The following is a 19,035-nucleotide window of genomic DNA, read 5'->3' as shown; positions in this document are numbered from 1 at the left end:
CTTTCAGAGGAAAACGGGGAGCAGTGGGATTGAGAAAGACACCGAGGCATTTGTCAGTTGAAGCACTTCCAGCAAGTTAGCAGAGTGCAACAGTGCTTGGGAGGCCAGGAAGGAACCTGCCACATGGGACATAATATCAACACAGTCCCTTCTTTGGAGTTTACGTGTACAAGGCCTGTTAAATGAGACAGTTCTGCTTGAGCTGTGAAGGTCCTCACCGACAGCTTCTCTCATGATTGTTCATGCAAGTAGAGATGACACACAGTGGACGCCCTTGGGCTTGACCCGTCTACGCACTCCACCCTTTTTTTTGTTACTTTCTTCTTTTTTGGGATATCACTCCCAATAACTCTGTTCATGATTCAGTCTGGTCTGGTTAAGTGGATTCTTCATCAAATTAACCAAAAGCAATAAACGCTAAAGCATTTATGGAGAAATGATTACTGTTCTCAATTCCCATGTGCTATTCCTGGAAGCGCTAAATTAACGGATATTTAAATCAAAAACATAATTCTTTTTGCACAAACAGCCCAAATAATTGACTTGGCCGGCATTCAAGTTCCAAAGTTCAGCGCTGAGACGAGTTGTCTTTGGCGCCTGGAGGCAAATCTCCATCAATCCATATAAGGCGGATAATTCAAGTTGGCCTCTCCTGGATTTCCAAATGTTCTTTCTGGCTCAGCAAGTATTTAATTCTATTGATGTCTCAGACTGTTGTTATGCATTATCACTCAATTTCATCCTCACTATATGATGAATACTATCACCTGGTTCCTTGGCCTACTTGTGTTCTGAGGGCTGTTACCAGACTTTGCTCACCACCAGCTGGAGATCCTCTGGGATTGCAACATATGTGCACTTAAAAAAGACTATACAGAGAAGCACTTATGTTTCCACTGTGTTACTTACTTGTCTGTTTCTCTGCCAGGACTAACTATAAAAAGAGGAGCATGACAATTAAATTAACATTTATTTTTGCTAAAGTAAACTTTCACTAACATTTGGCTCCCACGTGACTGTTCTTCATTCTAGTCAGACTGTTTTATTCTACATGGCCTTTAGTGCGCACAGGAAAGCTGTTTTAAAACCTGCTGGAGCCTATTCCTACTGTCATAGGATGAAAGCAGGGTACAAGTGGACAAGTCTCTTTTAACATCTACCTGGTTTATTTCCTTCGGATGACACCATCAGTAAATGGTAAATGGTAATTAGACTGCACTTATATATGCGCTTTCCAGGACCTTCACGTTACCACAAAGCACTTTACAATGGCCTCTCATTCACCCATTCACTCACACACTCATATACCAATGGGCGGCTGCTGCCATGCAAGGTGCTGCCAGCCCCTTTGGGAGCAATTGAGGATTCGGTGTCTTGCCCAAGGACAGTTGGAGCCAGGATTTGAACCGCCAACTCTCCGGCCATCAATTTCCTCGCCGAGCCACAGCAGTAAATTAGATTTACAAAATGTGAAAAACAAGAACAAATTGACATTTAAAAAAAATTCTTAATCTAATTAATATTAAAGTATTGGCCTCTATTTAAAAAAAACAAAACAAAAGCTTGAGGACTACCATAAGAACAACACAGTGCAAGATTGAGTCACAGGTGTGGACCAAAAATGGTGTTCAATCCTCAATGTAGCGAGGATGTCTCTCTCTGCACACAAACACAAAATCCAAAAGAGGGAACCCTTAGCACCACTGTCCTTATGGAACAGGTATAGTTTCTGCAACGTTGCAATGCACGTGTGAAAACAATCTAAATCCCCACAGCACACCTACACAAGGTTTAGTTAAGCCACAACACACGAGCCATTATGCTCAAAAAGAAAAAAGAAATTCAGATTAGATAGGACATCAGACTGCAATCTACCTGTGTACAGTTCTGATGTCTTTCCGTAACACCAATGTTCCATCCAGTGGTGAGTTGTTGCGTACGCACGGTGCATATCTGCACTAAATAAAACGTAATAGTGCAAGAAAAATGAGCCCTCCCCTGATTTGCTGTCACTGTGAGACTTGATGAACTACACTAGCTGCAGTGAAGGAGCTCTGATTGGCCTGCTGATTACCTCGATGACTGACATGAATACCCGAGCGGAGCGACTCGCTGCGGCGTGAGTCTGCGTTAGTCATCAGGCAAATGCCGGCAAGCCGTCTTACGCAACGCTGAGAAAATGTGCGTTGTGATATTTGGCCCAGCGTGCTCTCCAAACCCAACATGAGAGCCCCATGCTGACCCTGGGAACCTGACAGGTTACCAGTGGGGTATTAACAGGTTATGTCATGTGGAATAAATGAGGAAAAAGAGTCCTCATCCATCAAATCTTTGGTATGACTTACAAAAAAGCACATAAAACGCTTACAGAAATTGTAAAATGACCCTGCGAAAACCTTACATTCAAACTTAACTTTCCATTTTGTTAGTTTATTCTCCCGTCGTCTAACAGTCGAGGCTCGGCGTCAACTTCGTTTTTTCCACGGGAAATAAAATATGAGCACAGCTCTCTTGTCCAGGTTTCATCCATGGCGAAAATCAACACCTCTTTGACACAGTCCTCATGTCAAGTCAACTTTAAAGCCTCGTAAAGTTTTTGCATCAATTCTTGGAAGGCTCCTGACTCGCTCGCCAGTGTCGGGCTCTTCACTTTGGCGACCGAACAATATGACCTACTTCGGGACCAACTTAATGACATTAGCATGTGAACGTCAATGACAAGATCTCGACAGGTGCTGTTCACAAGTCCGACCCCTGCCAGCACGTCAGCCACCAGCTCAACTAGCTGTTAGTGCAATTAAGTCACATCTCTCCTTTCCTACGAAACACTTCTCCTCAGGCTGTCGAGATGTTGGTCTGCAGTGCAGGGTGGTGGGGGTGGGGGTGGGGGTGGTGGTGGGGGGGGTCTGGATATGCCTGTCACGCAAATCACTCATGTTTAAATGATTAATACCGACACAATGATGTATTACTTCTTAGAAATAATATTTGAAAGCTGAGTAAAACTGAAATTGTGACCAGAATTCTCTCCATAGATTTTGTCAATACTCGGCGAACTCCCGCAGCACAAAGAGACGCTGAGCCAGTGAACAAAGCCTTCTAACATTGCACCTGGTTTTCTAGAGATTGAAATTGAATATTTTTCATACCCAGCGAGTAATGGAGTTTAGATTAAGGCATTCTGTGCAAAGGATTGTTAAACATTTTTTTTAATCGATGGGTTTTAAAATTTTAGGCAGCTTAATCCAAATACTACCAGAGGGTTTCAAAATACAAGAGTCAAATCAAATGCTCAGCCCTCTGGGCTCAGGTCTGGCGTCAAATTGACTTTAACTTGGCTCATAATTGTGTGTTTGGGTTCCCAGGTGTGCCCGGCGTTTCGACAACCACGTCAACCGTTGTCACCCATGCACGGCCGCCATCTCGCCGTGTGGCCGCTTCATCGCCACGGGCTCAGAAGACAACTGTGTAAGTCACGTAACTTCTATACAGCGTCTGCTGGCTTCTTTAGATTGTTGTCTGTTACCAATTGGAAAACTGGAAAACGCGCCATTTAAACCTCCGCTGCCAAGCTAAATTGGTCCACCCGCTGCCAACTCAATAAGGTCATAACATGCATTGCAAATCCAATAGCAAATATGGTTGCCCTGGGAAAAGCTTAAATCTTTCAGCCGTGGTTGCCCAAAAACAATCACTACACTCTAAACTACAGGCACAACCTGTATCTGGACATGATTGTTTTACATTCACTTAATGTTATTGCTGTAGTGTCTTTTCCAAAGTGCAGTTACATGGAAACAAATTTCCCTTTTGCGAGACAATAAAATCTCAAGTCTCCACCATGGACAACCTTCTTGTTGTTCTTGGCTTTAAGGCGACAAATACATTTGGGCTTTTACTGGAGTGAAATAAAATATGACTTCAACAAGAAGGACGCAGGCTGTCAAGGCTGCAGTATTGCCAGTTCTCTGATTTTAGTAAATCTGTAGCAAAGAAAGCAAGAACATATTGTAATCAGTATGGCCTTATTTCACAAAAGCTTGACAAAAACAGATCCTGCGATGTTAAAATAAACCAGGGGGAAAATTACCTGTAATCACATACTTAGACCAAGATTGTCCAATCCAATGTTGACAACCCTAACAGAAAAGGGAGCTTGTCAAGCTTTCAGCAGAAGCTAATAGGCCAGTTTGCTTACTAGACGGGCAAATCTGACAGCTGATCCTCTAAAAGTTTACAGAAGGGTGTCAATTTTTCCGCTCTACCAAATCGAGAAACCCAAGAGGATAGATAGTCATATATGAATAGTGCAGTACAAGATTACAAGATAACAAACTAGGATAAGCTTGGAAAACTTAGCAATTGGTTGAATATTCACTCTAAGTTATTTTTGTTTATGCTGTGTGCTCTGTAAACAACTGGTAAAGTAATACGTTAGTCTACCTTGATAAACTCTGGAATTTTGCTTTTCCACTCTTTGTCTATGTCAATTGTGTAGATTATTAAGACAAATGCTGCTGTACGCCAACATTGGAACAAGTGACCTTTTCCTTCTCGAAAAGGTTTGGGGCTAAAACAAAGGACCTAATTAAATTGCTTTCAGAGTTACAAGCATGACTAATAGGTTTCTGGTCACCCCAGTTTAAGGTGAAGTCCCTTCGCTCTACCTTGACATTTTTGTTTGGACCCAAGCCTTTTTCCATAGAAGTCAAATCAATTAATGTCAAAGTGGAAACATGGAATTGCTTTTCCAGCATCCTGTGCCGCTCTCTCACTTTCAAAGCACTTTTAGGAAAAAAAGAATCCTTCCTTATCTGTCTCTGTTTTCCACTTGTGTCTTAGCTTGTTCAAAGTGGTGAAATACTTGTAGCAAAATACTCAATGCAGGCTTCTGGTTTTCATTAATCATGGGACCTTTTTGCGCAGCGCGGACCTTTGAAAGCATCTCTATCCTGATCCGACATTTCCAAAGATTCTTGGAAATCGGGAGAGGGTATTGGTGGTGAGCTCCGCCATACTTATTTGTAGCCGCCCTGAGAATTACACAGGCCAGACACATTTGTACTTGTCTTAATATATCAAAAAGGCAATGGTGGAAAAAAAAAATTAAGTGGCTTAAATCTCAAATACGACTCCCCAGATCAAGTTACACATTTTTCAAAAGACAAAACAGCAAAAACAGCTTGTGTGGATTAGGATTGCACTGCGTCAGGCGTTAACCTGTGCACGGACACCTGACATATAGAATGTTTTGACTTTCCTCTCGTAGTCACTGTCATGTTATCAATTATTAATAGGCGTTTTTCTTTTTTTCCCCCACTTTTTCCAAATTTGGTGGAAATGGAGTTTCCATACGCCAGTCTCTGTTACGCCTGCTTAAATTTCTGATAGTGATATTGGGGCTTTCCTCTAAGAGACGTTTTCTTCCAAGTATCTGATGCCATGGTAGGCACCACGCACGTCATGTGTCTTGGACCTGTCCAGATTCTCTACCCACGAACCATTTGACAGAGCTCGCTTGAAACTTTTTTAGTTTTTTTTTTTAGTTAATGCAAAACAGATGCAGGAATCTGATGAGCTGTCGTCTGCTAACAAACATCCCCACGTGTCTTTATTTGCGTTCGTGGCACAGAGGCAAACCATCAACCACCATCCATTTTTATATATATAAAAAAAAAGGGTTGCTGACAATGAGCAGGTTGTGCACTTGCATGTTAGAAAATCACCCTTGCGATTAAAATGTTTTCCTCTCACCATTCTCACCGTTTTTACATCTTTATTTATTCCAGGCTTATGTGTATGACATCCGAAGCAGCGCCTACCTCCACAAACTTCAAAAATTCACAGAGACGGTGCTGAATGTGAGTTTCAATCCTGCAACGCCAGAGGTAAGAACTTTATTTTCTGCCTTGCCTCTTTGGTGTGGCTAGCTGTCAAAACACAGACGCTAAACAATTACATGCTACTTGTGGCAGTTAGAGGTTGAGGTTTTTGTAATTCTCCAAATATGCTAGATATTACAGACAACTTGACACATGTTTATTCATATATGTACAGCATTAGTTGGTTCTTTGTCAGTCTGCCTTCAGTGAGATAATAACACTCTTGTCATAAGAATAATGCTGAATATACTAAGATAAGTCATGCTAGCTTCGCTTTCCACAACACACGCGTTAACACTGTGCATGGGACAAGTTTACCTAAAAAATAAACAGCTTGCGCTTATCATTGCTGCGAGTGTTACCATCTTGAATCAATACAAGTTGTTGTTTTAAATTACCATTGCTTTTTGGTCTGTGCATGTAAGCAGCGTTGGCTAGTTTACCGACTTTCATTTCGATGCCAGCAAACTGCAGGACTGCTAACTGTGCACGCTACACTGAGCTACTTTTCAGGCTTTTATGTCTGGCTGCCTGCTGGGTTGTTCCAGCCTGGCTTGGCTGCATCGTTACGCACTTGATAAAAGACATGCACAGGATCGTGCTTGTTCACTTAAGCTCTTAGATTTCTTCATTAAGTGTTTGATTTTCCATTTTTTCTGTCTTTTCCTGAATATTGACTCTTCTTCTTCTTCTTCTTCTTCTTCTTCTTCTTCTTCTTCTTATTATTATTATTATTATTATTATTATTATTATTATTATTATTATTATTATTATCATTATTATCATTATTATTGTTATCAACCATTATTTACCCAGCAATTAAGAACAGATTGCAATTTACAAATGCAGCCTGAACAAAGAGCCAAAGTAAAACTATCTTATTTCTAAACGCTTCCACTGTTTTAGTTGCTGTGTGTACTTTATCTTGCATTACTTTGGTCTGGTTTTCTTAACTTTGCCTTGCAATAAATCTGAACCTAAATATCAATTTAGATTAAAAAAAAAAAAAAAAACATATTGGGAGTTTGGCCAACTAAAAAAATATAAAGGAAGGCACTAAGGGAGGCTAATACTACCACAGATGTATTTGTGTTCATCTTGAATTGCCATCACAGAGAAACAGGAAATCAAAGGTTGCAGCAGCACTTTAAACCAGTACCAGTGTTTTTTTCTCCAACAAAACCTCTCGAGTATTTCTGGAAAAGCAACATATGCTTTTTGATTTATTTTTCTTTTCAGTACGTTTTTGTTTGCTTGCTTCTGCTTTTTTTTCCCCCCACTGCTGCAAGTGCATTCGTGAGATGCTTCTTTTAAGAATAACTATCAACATCTTCTGATGGACATCTCACGAGACCTCATGTTGGCTCGTCTTTTCGAGAGAGCGCACATGTTTTAAATCTGCGTGCCTGTCTTTGTAGCCCCGTCAGGATGAAACTTTGCCGCGCAGTGATGCATTCACATTTCCAACCTTGAAAGTGGAAAGTCTGATCCGTGGCCATTTACTGGTCAAAGAGAAATCTGCAGATTTCTAAGATGCACTTCATCAGTCACAGACGGCTCCTAGAATTTCTGCACATTCTGTTGCTTGAGGGTTGGAAACGTGTTGCAAAGCAAAATTAGCATACACATGAAAGGCTCGTGCTATCAAATGTGTCGGGAGGTCAGTGAAACGAACTAGTATATTACTTGCAGCGCACCAATTGTAGGTTTACGCAAATTGCATCAGTATTTTAATATTGTAAAGGTCCAGGTAAAGTTGGATGTGTTTAACATCTATAAATAAACAAAAACCTTTTGCAACATAAATACTTTCCACATTCTGACCGTAACCTGTTTCTGCTCTGTGATGTGTTAATGAACACGCTCGTATTGTACTTTGTGAACCTTCCTAAGATTTAACACACACAGCTAATAAAGCATGCCGAATGTACTTCTGAGGGCTCCAGCAGGTTTGCAATAAATCAAAGAACTACTATAAATATTTTCACCTGAAAAATTTCCTCCATTCGCCACTAATGGACACAACATCTAAAGTTAGGTGATTGCCAATAACCCAGTGGTACTAAATATGCTTTTTGTTTGTTTACACAAGTTGGCACGGGTGGTTCAGTGTACTGCATATTTGTCAAGAGTTAGTGGATAAAATGAGAAATTCATCATTTACATTGTTGGTCTTGATCCGTGAAGCAATTTGCTGTTCAGCTGCCCGGGTTACTTCAAAAAGTTTTCATGAACTACTCAGTTAACGTTTTTCTTTGTAATTTTAACAGCATTTGACAGTTCTGTTTACCTGTGAAGACCCATGATGCACTGATTTGAGGAGACAGGGAGTCTGGGTTCCATTTCCAAGTCACACACACTAGCAAGGGCCACATAATTCCAGGAATTCGACTATTCTCATTACCCGTTGTTTTCCCGTGATGGATTGATGCTCATCTGTACTTTATGGGGACTTTTGTCTAGACAGATTTTGTGACGTCTATCATGCACACTGGCCAAAAACCTTGGTTTTGTCTCAATGATTCACTGTGGTGACACCTAAGGGTAACAGCTGAAAGGGAAAGAAGAGCAAGGGGCTTTAGCTGTGGTCAGAGCGAACATTACATCCACTGAAGGTGGTCTTAAATTCTGACACTTCTGCTCAGAGTCTGATCCCCTATTTGTTTTACAAGAGGGACACGATTCAGCTTTTCATTGAGGAAGATGCGAGACATAAGCAGTTGCTGGCAGACGTTCTTCAAGAAGGGTGAGAGAGGTGAGTGGGATTACTGAAGCGTCCTCCCGTAAGACTTCAAAGAAACAGTGGAACACTCGTCCAAATGAGCAAAGTCTGTTACAGGTGGCAGTTAACTACTCAACTCTTCAAAGGTAAAAAATAGAGAATCATCTGTTGGCACAGTTTTTACCCAGTAAAAGACGTATTGGCATTTTTTCCAACTAGGGCTGTCTTTTTTCCCCCAAACATCAAACTCTAGCCTCTATTAATACTTTTTATTATTATTTTATGTTCAGTATCTTTCTGATTGTTTGAGCAGATCTCTTTAATCTCCCCTGCTGATGCCAGATGTGAAGTGGTTGAGATCAGATTCAGCGGAGAAATGACTCTCTTTCCAGAAAACTACCGCCCCAAGCAAGACACCTGAAGTATCACAGGGTTTGGCTGTGGCGTCAGCACTGACTTTCACCTTATTCCCCACTATTGGAAAAAAAAGAAGGAAGCAGTATGATGCGCTTCATTAGCTAATCTCTGCTACAGCCGCTGTCTATGAACACCTTTTCTTATCTGGACTTCATGGACACAAGAGCCCCGAGACGGGTTTTCTCCATGAGGTGAGTGGGATCAGCCTCAGACATGAAGTCGGGAATTTGGCTTTTGGCAGGATGCTAGAAGTTGAGCTGTTGTTTCTTACCTTTTGATATGGCCAGCTGCGAAGGTTTAGGCATCTGATTGGGATGCCTGGAGGATGAAATAGCCGATGCACGTCCAGCTGGGAGGAGCCCTGGAGGCCTACGCACAACTGGCTGGATGGATTGTTGGATTATCCCACTTGCAACACGTCTGGAACTTTTATTGTGGCCTGAATGTGTTGATCGGGATGGTGACGTCCGGAATATCCCACGCAGCCTGTTGGCACAGCAGCCTGGTCCTGGGTAGCAAGAAGATGATGTATGGATGGATGAGCACTTGGACGGATCTATGGAAACATGGAAATAAGGCTTCGTTATAGGTCCATCAGAATGACCGAAAGTGGTCCCTATACGTTTTTCTTTGTGATTTTAACAGCATTTGACAGTTCTGTTTACCTGTGAAGTGACCTGTGATTTGAGGAGACAGGGAGTCTGGGTTCCATTTCCAAGTCACACACACTAGCAAGGGCCACATAGTCCCAGGAATTCAACTGTTCTCATTACCCGTTGTTTTCCTGTGATGGATTGATGCTCATCTGTACTTTATGGGGACTTTTGTCTAGACAGATTTTGTGACGTCTATCATGCACACTGGCCAAAAACCTTGGTTTTGTCTCAATGATTCACTGTGGTGACACCTAAGGGTAACAGCTGAAAGGGAAAGAAGAGCAAGGGGCTTTAGCTGTGGTCAGAGCGAACATTACATCCACTGAAGGTGGTCTTAAATTCTGACACTTCTGCTCAGAGTCTGATCCCCTATTTGTTTTACAAGAGGGACACGATTCAGCTTTTCATTGAGGAAGATGCGAGACATAAGCAGTTGCTGGCAGACGTTCTTCAAGAAGGGTGAGAGAGGTGAGTGGGATTACTGAAGCGTCCTCCCGTAAGACTTCAAAGAAACAGTGGAACACTCGTCCTAATGAGCAAAGTCTGTCACAGGTGGCCTCCCTTAAGACCTCTGGAGGAGACAGATCTGACTAATTTGTGCTTCCAATGAAACTATGAAGGATCTTGATCCAACGCTGATGACTATCACCGCAGGATTGTTGCTGCAGTGGGTTTGGATAACCTTGCAAAGCAGCTCCATTTGCTGGGATTTCAAGCCTGGATTTTTGGCAAGATCCACAATTTTCAGCAGAACTGAGTGTGACAGGAGCAACGATAGTCCCTTGGGCTCTGAAATTAGTGTTGAATTGTGGGGAAAAAGTGAATAAACTGAAAGCTTCTGGGGGTTTTCAAATGATGGCTGCTTCCACGAAAGACGGTTCTCTACTAGAGCATGGTTTGGGAAAGGGTTGAGTTGGACACTGCATCACGTTCAAGCTTTTTGCTATTGCCCTTGTATACAATATCCAGTTCAAGTCTGATTGGGCAGCATTGTTCTGTACTTTTTTTCTCTTTCCAAAAGGGTTTTCTGTACACACTTTACCTAGACAGACATATAACAAATTAAGGAATCATTACATTTAGCAGGACAGGTTATATTACAGACACAGACAGACATTTTAGTGAGAGTTTTTGTTTTTAAAACAATGACATCCTTAAAAATCTATCATGCTGTTTAGCTGCAACAATGCTCACATTTATTCAATTGCACCCAATGTCTTATACGTTTTCATAAATCACGCATGTATCTCAATGTATATAACATAATGTCTTGGTTACAAAATACCGAAAGTTTCAAAGAATGATCAATGTATAAAATGAATCAGATGTTGCAATGATCCCCATGGGATCATATAATTCACAAGCAGTTATTTCACCACAATGGACACAGTGGAGCAGGTGAACCCTTACCGTCTGCTCCTTCCTCTCTCAGCATGAAAGGAACAACATGGAATATTCTCATTTTTCATGTCTGCGTTAGCCAGTTGGCGAATCCCATCCACATGGAGTTGTTGCTCTTCATATCTTCAAAGGCCGAGCAGTAGTTCAAACAGGTACATACAAACGGATGTTCTGTGCGTTTCACAATTTTAGTTTTTTTGAAAGAAGAGTTTTATTCCTACAAAAAGAATTCAAGCCATCATGGCGTTTTTAGCCTGTGCATCGCACTTTGTGGAATCTTTTTTCCTTAGTATTGAGCCAGACCGTCTTGACTACAACTGTGATTATGTAAGACGTGCAAAGTAATGTCATGCAAATTTGATGAGTTACGACTTCCAAAATCCAATTTTGGGGAAAAAAAATCCTTTGAGGACTTCAAGCTGTCGACAACAGATCCATAAAAGATGCAGCTTCAACGTCAACATTGTCTCCTGCGTGACCCATGTCTCACTCGGCTTGATGTTCAAACTTGACATGTGTGAGCGAGGAGTCAAAAAGGAGCAGTATTTGTCAGTGATGACAGGAGTGGATTCCTGACATCTGGCACTGTAAAATAATTCTTTTAGAGTTGCCTTTTGAATTGAGAGAAAAATATGGAAATTGTGTGTGTTTCTAAGAGGGAGGGTTTGAGGGAAAGCTCAGAACCGCAGTCTTCATGGCCCAGCATGACCCGCTGCTGTACTTCTACTGTGAATCACTTCAGCAACAAGTTATGACTTCTGTCTAAGACCTTCAGTCCCCCATCAGCTTACATTTGCCTCAGCCACTGTGTGGAGGAGGTTGAAGGTGGCAGATGTGGAATGTGGCAGATGTCACTCCTTTTGGTTGTTGTTGTTGTCGTCGTCATCTTAGTTTTTCTTGTTTTGTTTTTTTTAACCGTGTCTTAGTTTTTACAGTAGGCCACATTTTTATTGGGAGGGGTGTTGAAGTGGAGGCAGCTCCACAGCCCAATGCTCTTGGCTCTGGCCATTCATGAAGAGAGTTGCTGTTGCTAATAGCGCTGCCCTCTGACCCTCTTAAGTTTTAAGTGGCTGGTACTGCAGCTGAGGGGGCGGGACCCAGACTGGGCGGCTATTGTTTATTTAGGTCATTGGGCAGGAGGTCATGGTGAAAGGATTCTGCTTTGAGGGCCAGTGAAATGGTCAGTCAGACTGCAGGTTCGGTGACACACACTGAAAACTGTTGTGCGGCTCCTGGAGAAAAGGCTGCAGTTCTCAGTCATCAGGGAACGAGTGAATATGCCACTGTTTAGTTTTCATTGTTTGTTTGAGTCATCCTCACATCTGAGCCATTTGGAATCCGTTTCCCAGCACAGGAATTAGCTCGCTGGCGAAAGATGTGTTGTTTTTTTTTGTCCTGAAGGAAACTGCTTTTCACGAGGGAAATAATTTCTCGGCAATTCCTCAGTATTTACAGTTACTGTTTTATCTTTCTTTTTTTAAAGATACTGTGGTTTTGCAATCGTCTAAAACAAATAGAGACGGAAAAAGTCTGGAACACCAAATAACAACGATGATCTTCAGCTTATGTGGGTGTTCGCACAAACAAGCCAATGCTGTTTGAAATTATAGTGTGAACTATATTGTATGATACTGTACCCAAGGCCCATTCATGTGCAAGCTGCCCTGTTACACTTCAACTTCCTCCTCTGACTCGTATATGATGCCAACTGCACAACATAAAGCTTTTTCCTGACACCTCATAGCTACCAGACAAACACTCTCAAATACAGTTGGGTCATAAACAGTTCAACATGCATCTCTTTGTTTCCTTCCTTTTGCATGAATTCTATACTCTTAGGAGACGGTCAGCTGATTAAAGTCATTCATAGTTACAAGGGGAATGTCTGTAGAGTCAAAACCAAAGGTTTTAATCGTTTAGAAAGCAAGGTAACAAACCATCTCCACATAACAATCTTAAGAGACAGTGTATTTCAAGTGAACTAAAAGATAAATTGACAATTTTCAAGACTCACTTATTTCTAGACTCAAGGTTGCAGGTGTTGCTGGAGACTATTCCAGCTGTCAGAGGGCGAAGGCAGGGTGACACGCTGGACAAATCGCCAGTTTATCGCAGGGCTGTTAAATAAAATACTAAATGAAATGATGTTCCATGCTGTAAATCTATTCATATTCTCCAGAAAGTCTCAATATACCATACTTGCAAAGTAAAATAAATTGTCACACTTGTTGAACAAAACAACCCCATGATAATTGCACGATGTTGGATGTGAAATCAGACTTAAGTCTCATTTTGTGGACGGCTCCCATCAGTGTTGACTGTAACTGGCTGCCAGAGTGTTGAGGTAATGTTTCCTCTCCATCATCTGCTGTTCTGGGGGAGAGACAAAGATGAGATTATCCTCCCTTTTGTTTCTTCGCAACAGAAAGAGCTTAATACTTTTGGTCTGTGTGCCACATCCACGCTTGTGTTGACACATGGACGCTGCTTGTCTAGCTGGTTTGCTCATCGTTGGGGAACCTTCTTTGGTGCTATATAGCACCTATATACCGTTTAACAAAGCACTGAGGAACCAATGAAGAATCGCTGAGGTTCTATGTAGCATCACAACTACCCGAAAGAACCACTGAAGAACCAGTGAAGCACCAAAAATGTTGTGTGCATAATTATTTACACGAACCAGCTGTGCTGTTGCACGTCTTGTCAATAAAAGAGGGGAGTGATCTACAGCACTTTCTGTGAAGTATCATCCACTGATGTGAGTTTCTATGTGTCTGCGTGTCTTCCAGCTGCTGACTGGGACCCTGGATGGGAAGCTGAGGCTCTTTCAGACCACTAACGGGGTTTCTCTGTGCCACCACACCAGCGCCGCCGAGCACGGCGTCCCCGTCAGGACTGCATGAGTTCAGCAGGCCGCAGCGTGGACCATGCAGGATTCATTAGGAGCTGCTCTTTAACACGCTGGCTTGAATTTTACTGGCGAAGAGGAACACGAGGGTTGTGTTTTTCGAAGCTCAAAAATAGATTAAAGAGGTTTTGATGTTCCTGTTAAAACGCACTGTTGTGTTCTTCTCTTGAAGTATCCTCCCTTTTCCACTCACTCACTGCCCCCCCCGCACCCCCACACTTTTTCCCGCTCGCACACAAAGTGATGTCATCAGCGCGAGTTGATCTTTCAGCGTCAACCTAGATCACCGCGACAGAGCGTTTACCTAGGCTGCGGGTCATCTCCTGTTTATGAACAGTCGGCCTCATCCTTCTGTCATGTTTTGGAACGGCCGAGCCCTCAGGTTTTGTTTTCCTCCTAATGGACTAGCTGCGCTGCTGCAACAATGGCTGGCTGTTACCACTTCTGAACAGATCAGCGTGCGGAGCCATGACATCAGCTGGGTGCGACCTCTTTGGCTGCCAGACAGCCAGATGCTACTACTGTTCGCAGTGACACGCCCGTGCATTTTAGTCTTGCTGTACTTTTATTGTTGGCCACTTCAGACGGAGCTCGATTTCAGCAGGACCAAAGTTAGTGTGACAGTCACACAGACGTCTTGATTAGGTTTAGACAAGTGTATAATAGGACGTTTCCACCGGCAAAGTGGGCAGAACTGCGCCACACATATTTCAATCACACCTGTGGAAGGGAGAGAGCAAACTGACAGGAGGAAATTCAGGTCAGCAGAAAATTGACAGAACTCACATACCTGAAGTTTGGAGTCCAAATAAAGAGTCCAGCCTTTGAGCAATAAATTGCAAAATTCCACAAAGCATAAAGAATCCAAAACACGTTTCAAAAAAATACTGAATAACATATCTAGTCACATAGGTGAATAGAAGAGAAGAGACTGAAATAGAAGAGAACAATGCAGTGACAGAGAAACTGGGGAAACACGAGAGGGCATGTAAATGAGAGGCAGGTGCAACACATCATAGTAATTAAAAGGCGAGGGAGTGTGATGACTGTAAACACACAAAACACCTTCAAAATAAAACAGGAATGTTGGAACAGACAAAGGGGGATAAACATGGTTTTGAACTCAAAGTCAACTTGAACTGGAAATCAATTTCTTTAGAAGCGATGGATGTCCTTCAAGAGAAACATGAAAACTGCAGCCACCGGTGGGAGTCCAACCTTCAAACTTCTTTAACTACTGTACCACCTTGTCACCAACATGGATGCCTGATTCCAATTTGACCACCATGCCATTTGTTGAGGGTGTGAAGAGTCTAACACAGGATGTCAAATATAAATACAAATGACCAAATTTGACCGAAACATGCAAAAGTGTTTTGTACAGATTTGATCTGGGACACACCTTAATACTCGAGAGAAAAGTAAAAGGCACATCACTAGTTTTGTATTTGTTATTCGTTATTGTCAGAACCTTAATTTTCACCAACTGAAATTGGTTTTGCCTTGTTTTGCCAAGTGATTAAAAATGTTTATTGTGTCCATGGGACATTACAACACTTGCAATGCAGGACAGATGGTACCTCAACAGCCTCGAACTGCACTGAATCAGGTCAAACTTTGTGTCGCTTTGGAGGTTAAGTGTTTAATATTTGGAGATTTTGAGAAGAAACGGCGACATCAAGTGGTCACATTTTAGATCAGATGGCACTCTTTTGCTCTTTTTCCCTCTCCCGAGCTTGCCAGCGGTGGCATTCGCACACAAACCTGGATACTGGCGGTGCAAGATGGCAACTAACGACCCTTGCTCTGTGTATATTCTTACATACAAGCATACATTACTGTACTGTGTGTTCATGGGCAGTATGTTAAGCTTTTACCAATATTAAAATCATAAATCAGACCAAATTTAACTCACTGGACCTTTAAGAGCGACCAAAGGAAAACTCTACCTATCTGTTAAGGAATGAAATTTCAAGCACCACTTCATCCCTTCTCTATGATGGAAAAGATATTGCATTTGATGCATAATCTGACGCTGACTCCGGGGATGAAAATATAAATCCGCTGACTGCCTTGTCTTAACTCCCTCAGACGGAGGTGAATTTCCAGGAGTCCTCCCTGTCTTTGCCAATTTTCTGCTCTTGATTCATGCTTGTCATTTTTTATCAATTTTAACCCACTCATATACAGAGGCCGCAGTTTACGTTCAGCGGAGCAGCAGACGCGCTAGCGTCATGTTTCCGTCTCGACTGCGAATGCATATGAAACAGTGGCAACAGCTGCCTTGGCCTGCATTCAAGGTGCGAGACTCTGGAGGGCAGCGCACAGAGGAGCCTTTTTGTAGAAGTGTGAAAATTCAGTGAGTGCACATTCGCACATCAAAGCAGAATAATAGAGAGCTCTCGCATACTTCCACAATATGTGTTTGTGGCCACAGTCCCTGGATCGATCTCACCACTGAAGAATCAAGTGTTTATGAGCTTGTGATAGCCACACCCGCAGATCGGCCCAACGTTTGATCCCCTGCATGATGATGTTGCCCTTCAGGATTCGCAAAGGCAGTAAACTATGTCCTACTTTGAACAAACATCCACAGAGGTAATAATGTGACATTTTCGACAGAAGCTCCGTCTACACCAACTTATAAAGTCTTTGCATGCCTGCGATATTATCATCTGCAATGTATTTGGGTCATTTACTGGCTTTCTGCCCTTTAAGATGATGTGTGAACCTTCACCTCCTCTTTCTCTCGCGAGTGTCTTGCATAAAGGAAGCGGCCTCCACATCCCGACAGGACATGTGCGTTTTAATGAAACCCCCGCGGACCTCCAACGATGAGAGCGTTTGTTTTTCATGAAGCGAGAGCGAGCCAAAGAGAAGGGAGGGGAACAGCTACGCACACGACTAAAACTTCTGTTCTTTTTCTTTGACGTGAAATCTCCTTGGGCCAGGAGGAGAAAAAAATAAATCGGGGGCTCCAGTTATGCATAAGTTTTGAGGAGAAGATAAAGGGTATTGAAGCAATGATCTGGGACAAAAGTCTCCTGTTGGTTCTGTGTTGTTAATGTGGACTGTGGAGCGGAATCAAAACATGTGATTTAGCTTATGAGGGGCCTCTTTAATGACAGTGCTGAAGTAGTTCCTGAACACCTGCTGTTAACTAATGGCCTTGTCAAACTACATGACAGCAGCGAGATAACGGTCTTTCACTCAGAAGTGAGGAACATCAAGAGTAAAAGTGAGAAATGGGTGCAGCGGCTGCTTTCTCCATTGCGCTACATTGTGGCCTGAAGATGATTTCTGCCTTCTTTAATACAATGTAATTGACCCAGTAGAGAGTAAAACAAGATTGCTATAATATTATATCTAGTGAGAAAAGAGAATATGTATGTACTTACCACCGCTAACCAAAAAACTTGGACTTCATCAAACTTTAATGGGGTAGTGAGGAACTTTATTCTTTCTTCTGCTTGCCAATAGGCAATGTGTTTTGTTCATGTCCTCCTATGTTCATTTGCATTACTAAGAACACTGACATGACTGTCGGAATTTCAACGAAATACAATCTAATTATCTGCGGCTTGAAGGCCACATCAGGCGTCTCTGTATTCAATAAACATGCCGGTGATTCACACCAAGAACGTTGTGACCGTGGGCTGAAGTATTCAGTTGGAGCCACACAAGCAGAGAAAAATGAAGGAAACTATCTCTTTGTACCAAGCTTAGAATGCTCTGTGCCGCCGTGTGCTCACGTGGACGGAATAACCCATCACTAGCCAATAGTGTCATCCAGAGCACAAGGCAGAAACTCTCAAGTCTGAAATATACGTATGCAATCTTTCTTTATATGAATCTTTCTGAATCAATGCAAAATCCTTGTAGAGTTTCTAGGAGGAATGGAGGAAACAGGTGGGCTTCAGAAGAGGTTCCAGTTCCTTGAACAAGACCATCAAAGCAGCCCTGCAAAATCTTTGGAATCTTCAAATGAAATAAAAACCCTGAGGGCAGCAATCGGTAAAAACTATAAATAAAAAAGAATAAAACTTTGAGACTAAATGTACCAAGCTCTAAATAAATTACGCAACAATTAACAGCAGCTGACATTTTTGCTGAGCTAAAGCAATGTTGTTTTTGGCTGGATCGTCAACTATCGCTTGCCAGCATTAGCGGAAATTACATCCAGTTGTATGATGCTGTTTGCTAAAAAACATGTCACAATGACAAACATGATAGAGAATTTTCCTAAATTTATCACACAAATTAATGGCACAAAATGTTCCTTACTGGATTTGCTGACTAGCTTTTCCTGCCATTTCAACCCTGACAAATATCCATGGGACTTAGTTGTTGGAAACTTGGAAAGTTTCGGAATAGAATAGTGAGGTGTGAATGAGGGCAACACCTACTGACCGGGAGGTATAAATGCTTCCAAAATCACATCTTTAAAAAAAAAAAAAAACACCGCTCGAGAAAAAGTTGTTCATCGCTGTTAACCAGATTCAGCAGACATCAATCTAAGTGGGACAAATGCCCAAATACAGTATTTCGACCAGCCTCTCTGTGCTTGAATTTTCAGATGGTGCAGTTGCCGTCCGACCGCGGCCGACATATTTTGGTTTGAGCGGTGACTTAAGGCAGCAGCATTTCTCAGCTTTGCATTTGCCAGCTTTTCGTTTCCTCGAATGAACCCGAGGGGCGTTATTCCCTCACTGTGGCTGCATCAAAAACTCATATGCCCCAAATACCTCATACTTGCCGTGTACAGACAGCGGTAGGATGCCAAAACCTGAAGCCAATAATTAACAGGAAATTCTCAGCTGGAACTCCGAGTGTTGTTCATCACATAGTTCCTGCCCAGTGCAAATGTCCTCAGTGTCTTTGCAGGAGCTGTATGCTTCTTGCAAAGTACCATCTATTTCAAATAGGATGTACAAATCTGCTTGTGTTGGTGCTGTCATAAAAAAAAATTGGTATTTTATAAAGAACTGGAAGGTGTTTAGATAAATCTTTCACAATCAAGGATAACTAATTAGTTTTGCTTTTATTTTT

At 42.1% G+C, this 19,035-nt stretch overlaps 1 protein-coding gene and 1 long non-coding RNA gene across 2 annotated transcripts in view; one reads left to right on the top strand and one right to left on the bottom strand.

Moving 5' to 3' along the window:
- The window catches only part of wdr27 (WD repeat domain 27), a 210,966-nt gene extending 196,969 nt beyond the window's left edge, over positions 1-13,997 (top strand). Inside the window, exons 23-25 of the mRNA XM_076018799.1 lie at positions 3,366-3,468; positions 5,790-5,888; positions 13,868-13,997. Of these exons, the coding sequence (XP_075874914.1) occupies positions 3,366-3,468; positions 5,790-5,888; positions 13,868-13,981 (316 nt within the window). The 3' untranslated portion in view covers positions 13,982-13,997. The remainder of the gene's footprint in view (positions 1-3,365; positions 3,469-5,789; positions 5,889-13,867) is intronic.
- Positions 1-19,035, bottom strand: part of LOC142883700 (uncharacterized) — a 58,983-nt gene that overhangs the window by 15,158 nt on the left and 24,790 nt on the right. The window contains exon 2 of the long non-coding RNA XR_012926073.1: positions 9,293-9,577. This is a non-coding gene — a long non-coding RNA (uncharacterized LOC142883700). The remainder of the gene's footprint in view (positions 1-9,292; positions 9,578-19,035) is intronic.

Source organism: Nelusetta ayraudi, unplaced genomic scaffold, assembly GCF_046127955.1.
Source record: "Nelusetta ayraudi isolate G7.1 ecotype Tasmania unplaced genomic scaffold, CSIRO-AGI_Nayr_v1 ptg000008l, whole genome shotgun sequence".
Lineage (NCBI taxonomy): Eukaryota > Metazoa > Chordata > Actinopteri > Tetraodontiformes > Monacanthidae > Nelusetta > Nelusetta ayraudi.
This window is presented reverse-complemented; position numbering and strand designations above follow the sequence as displayed.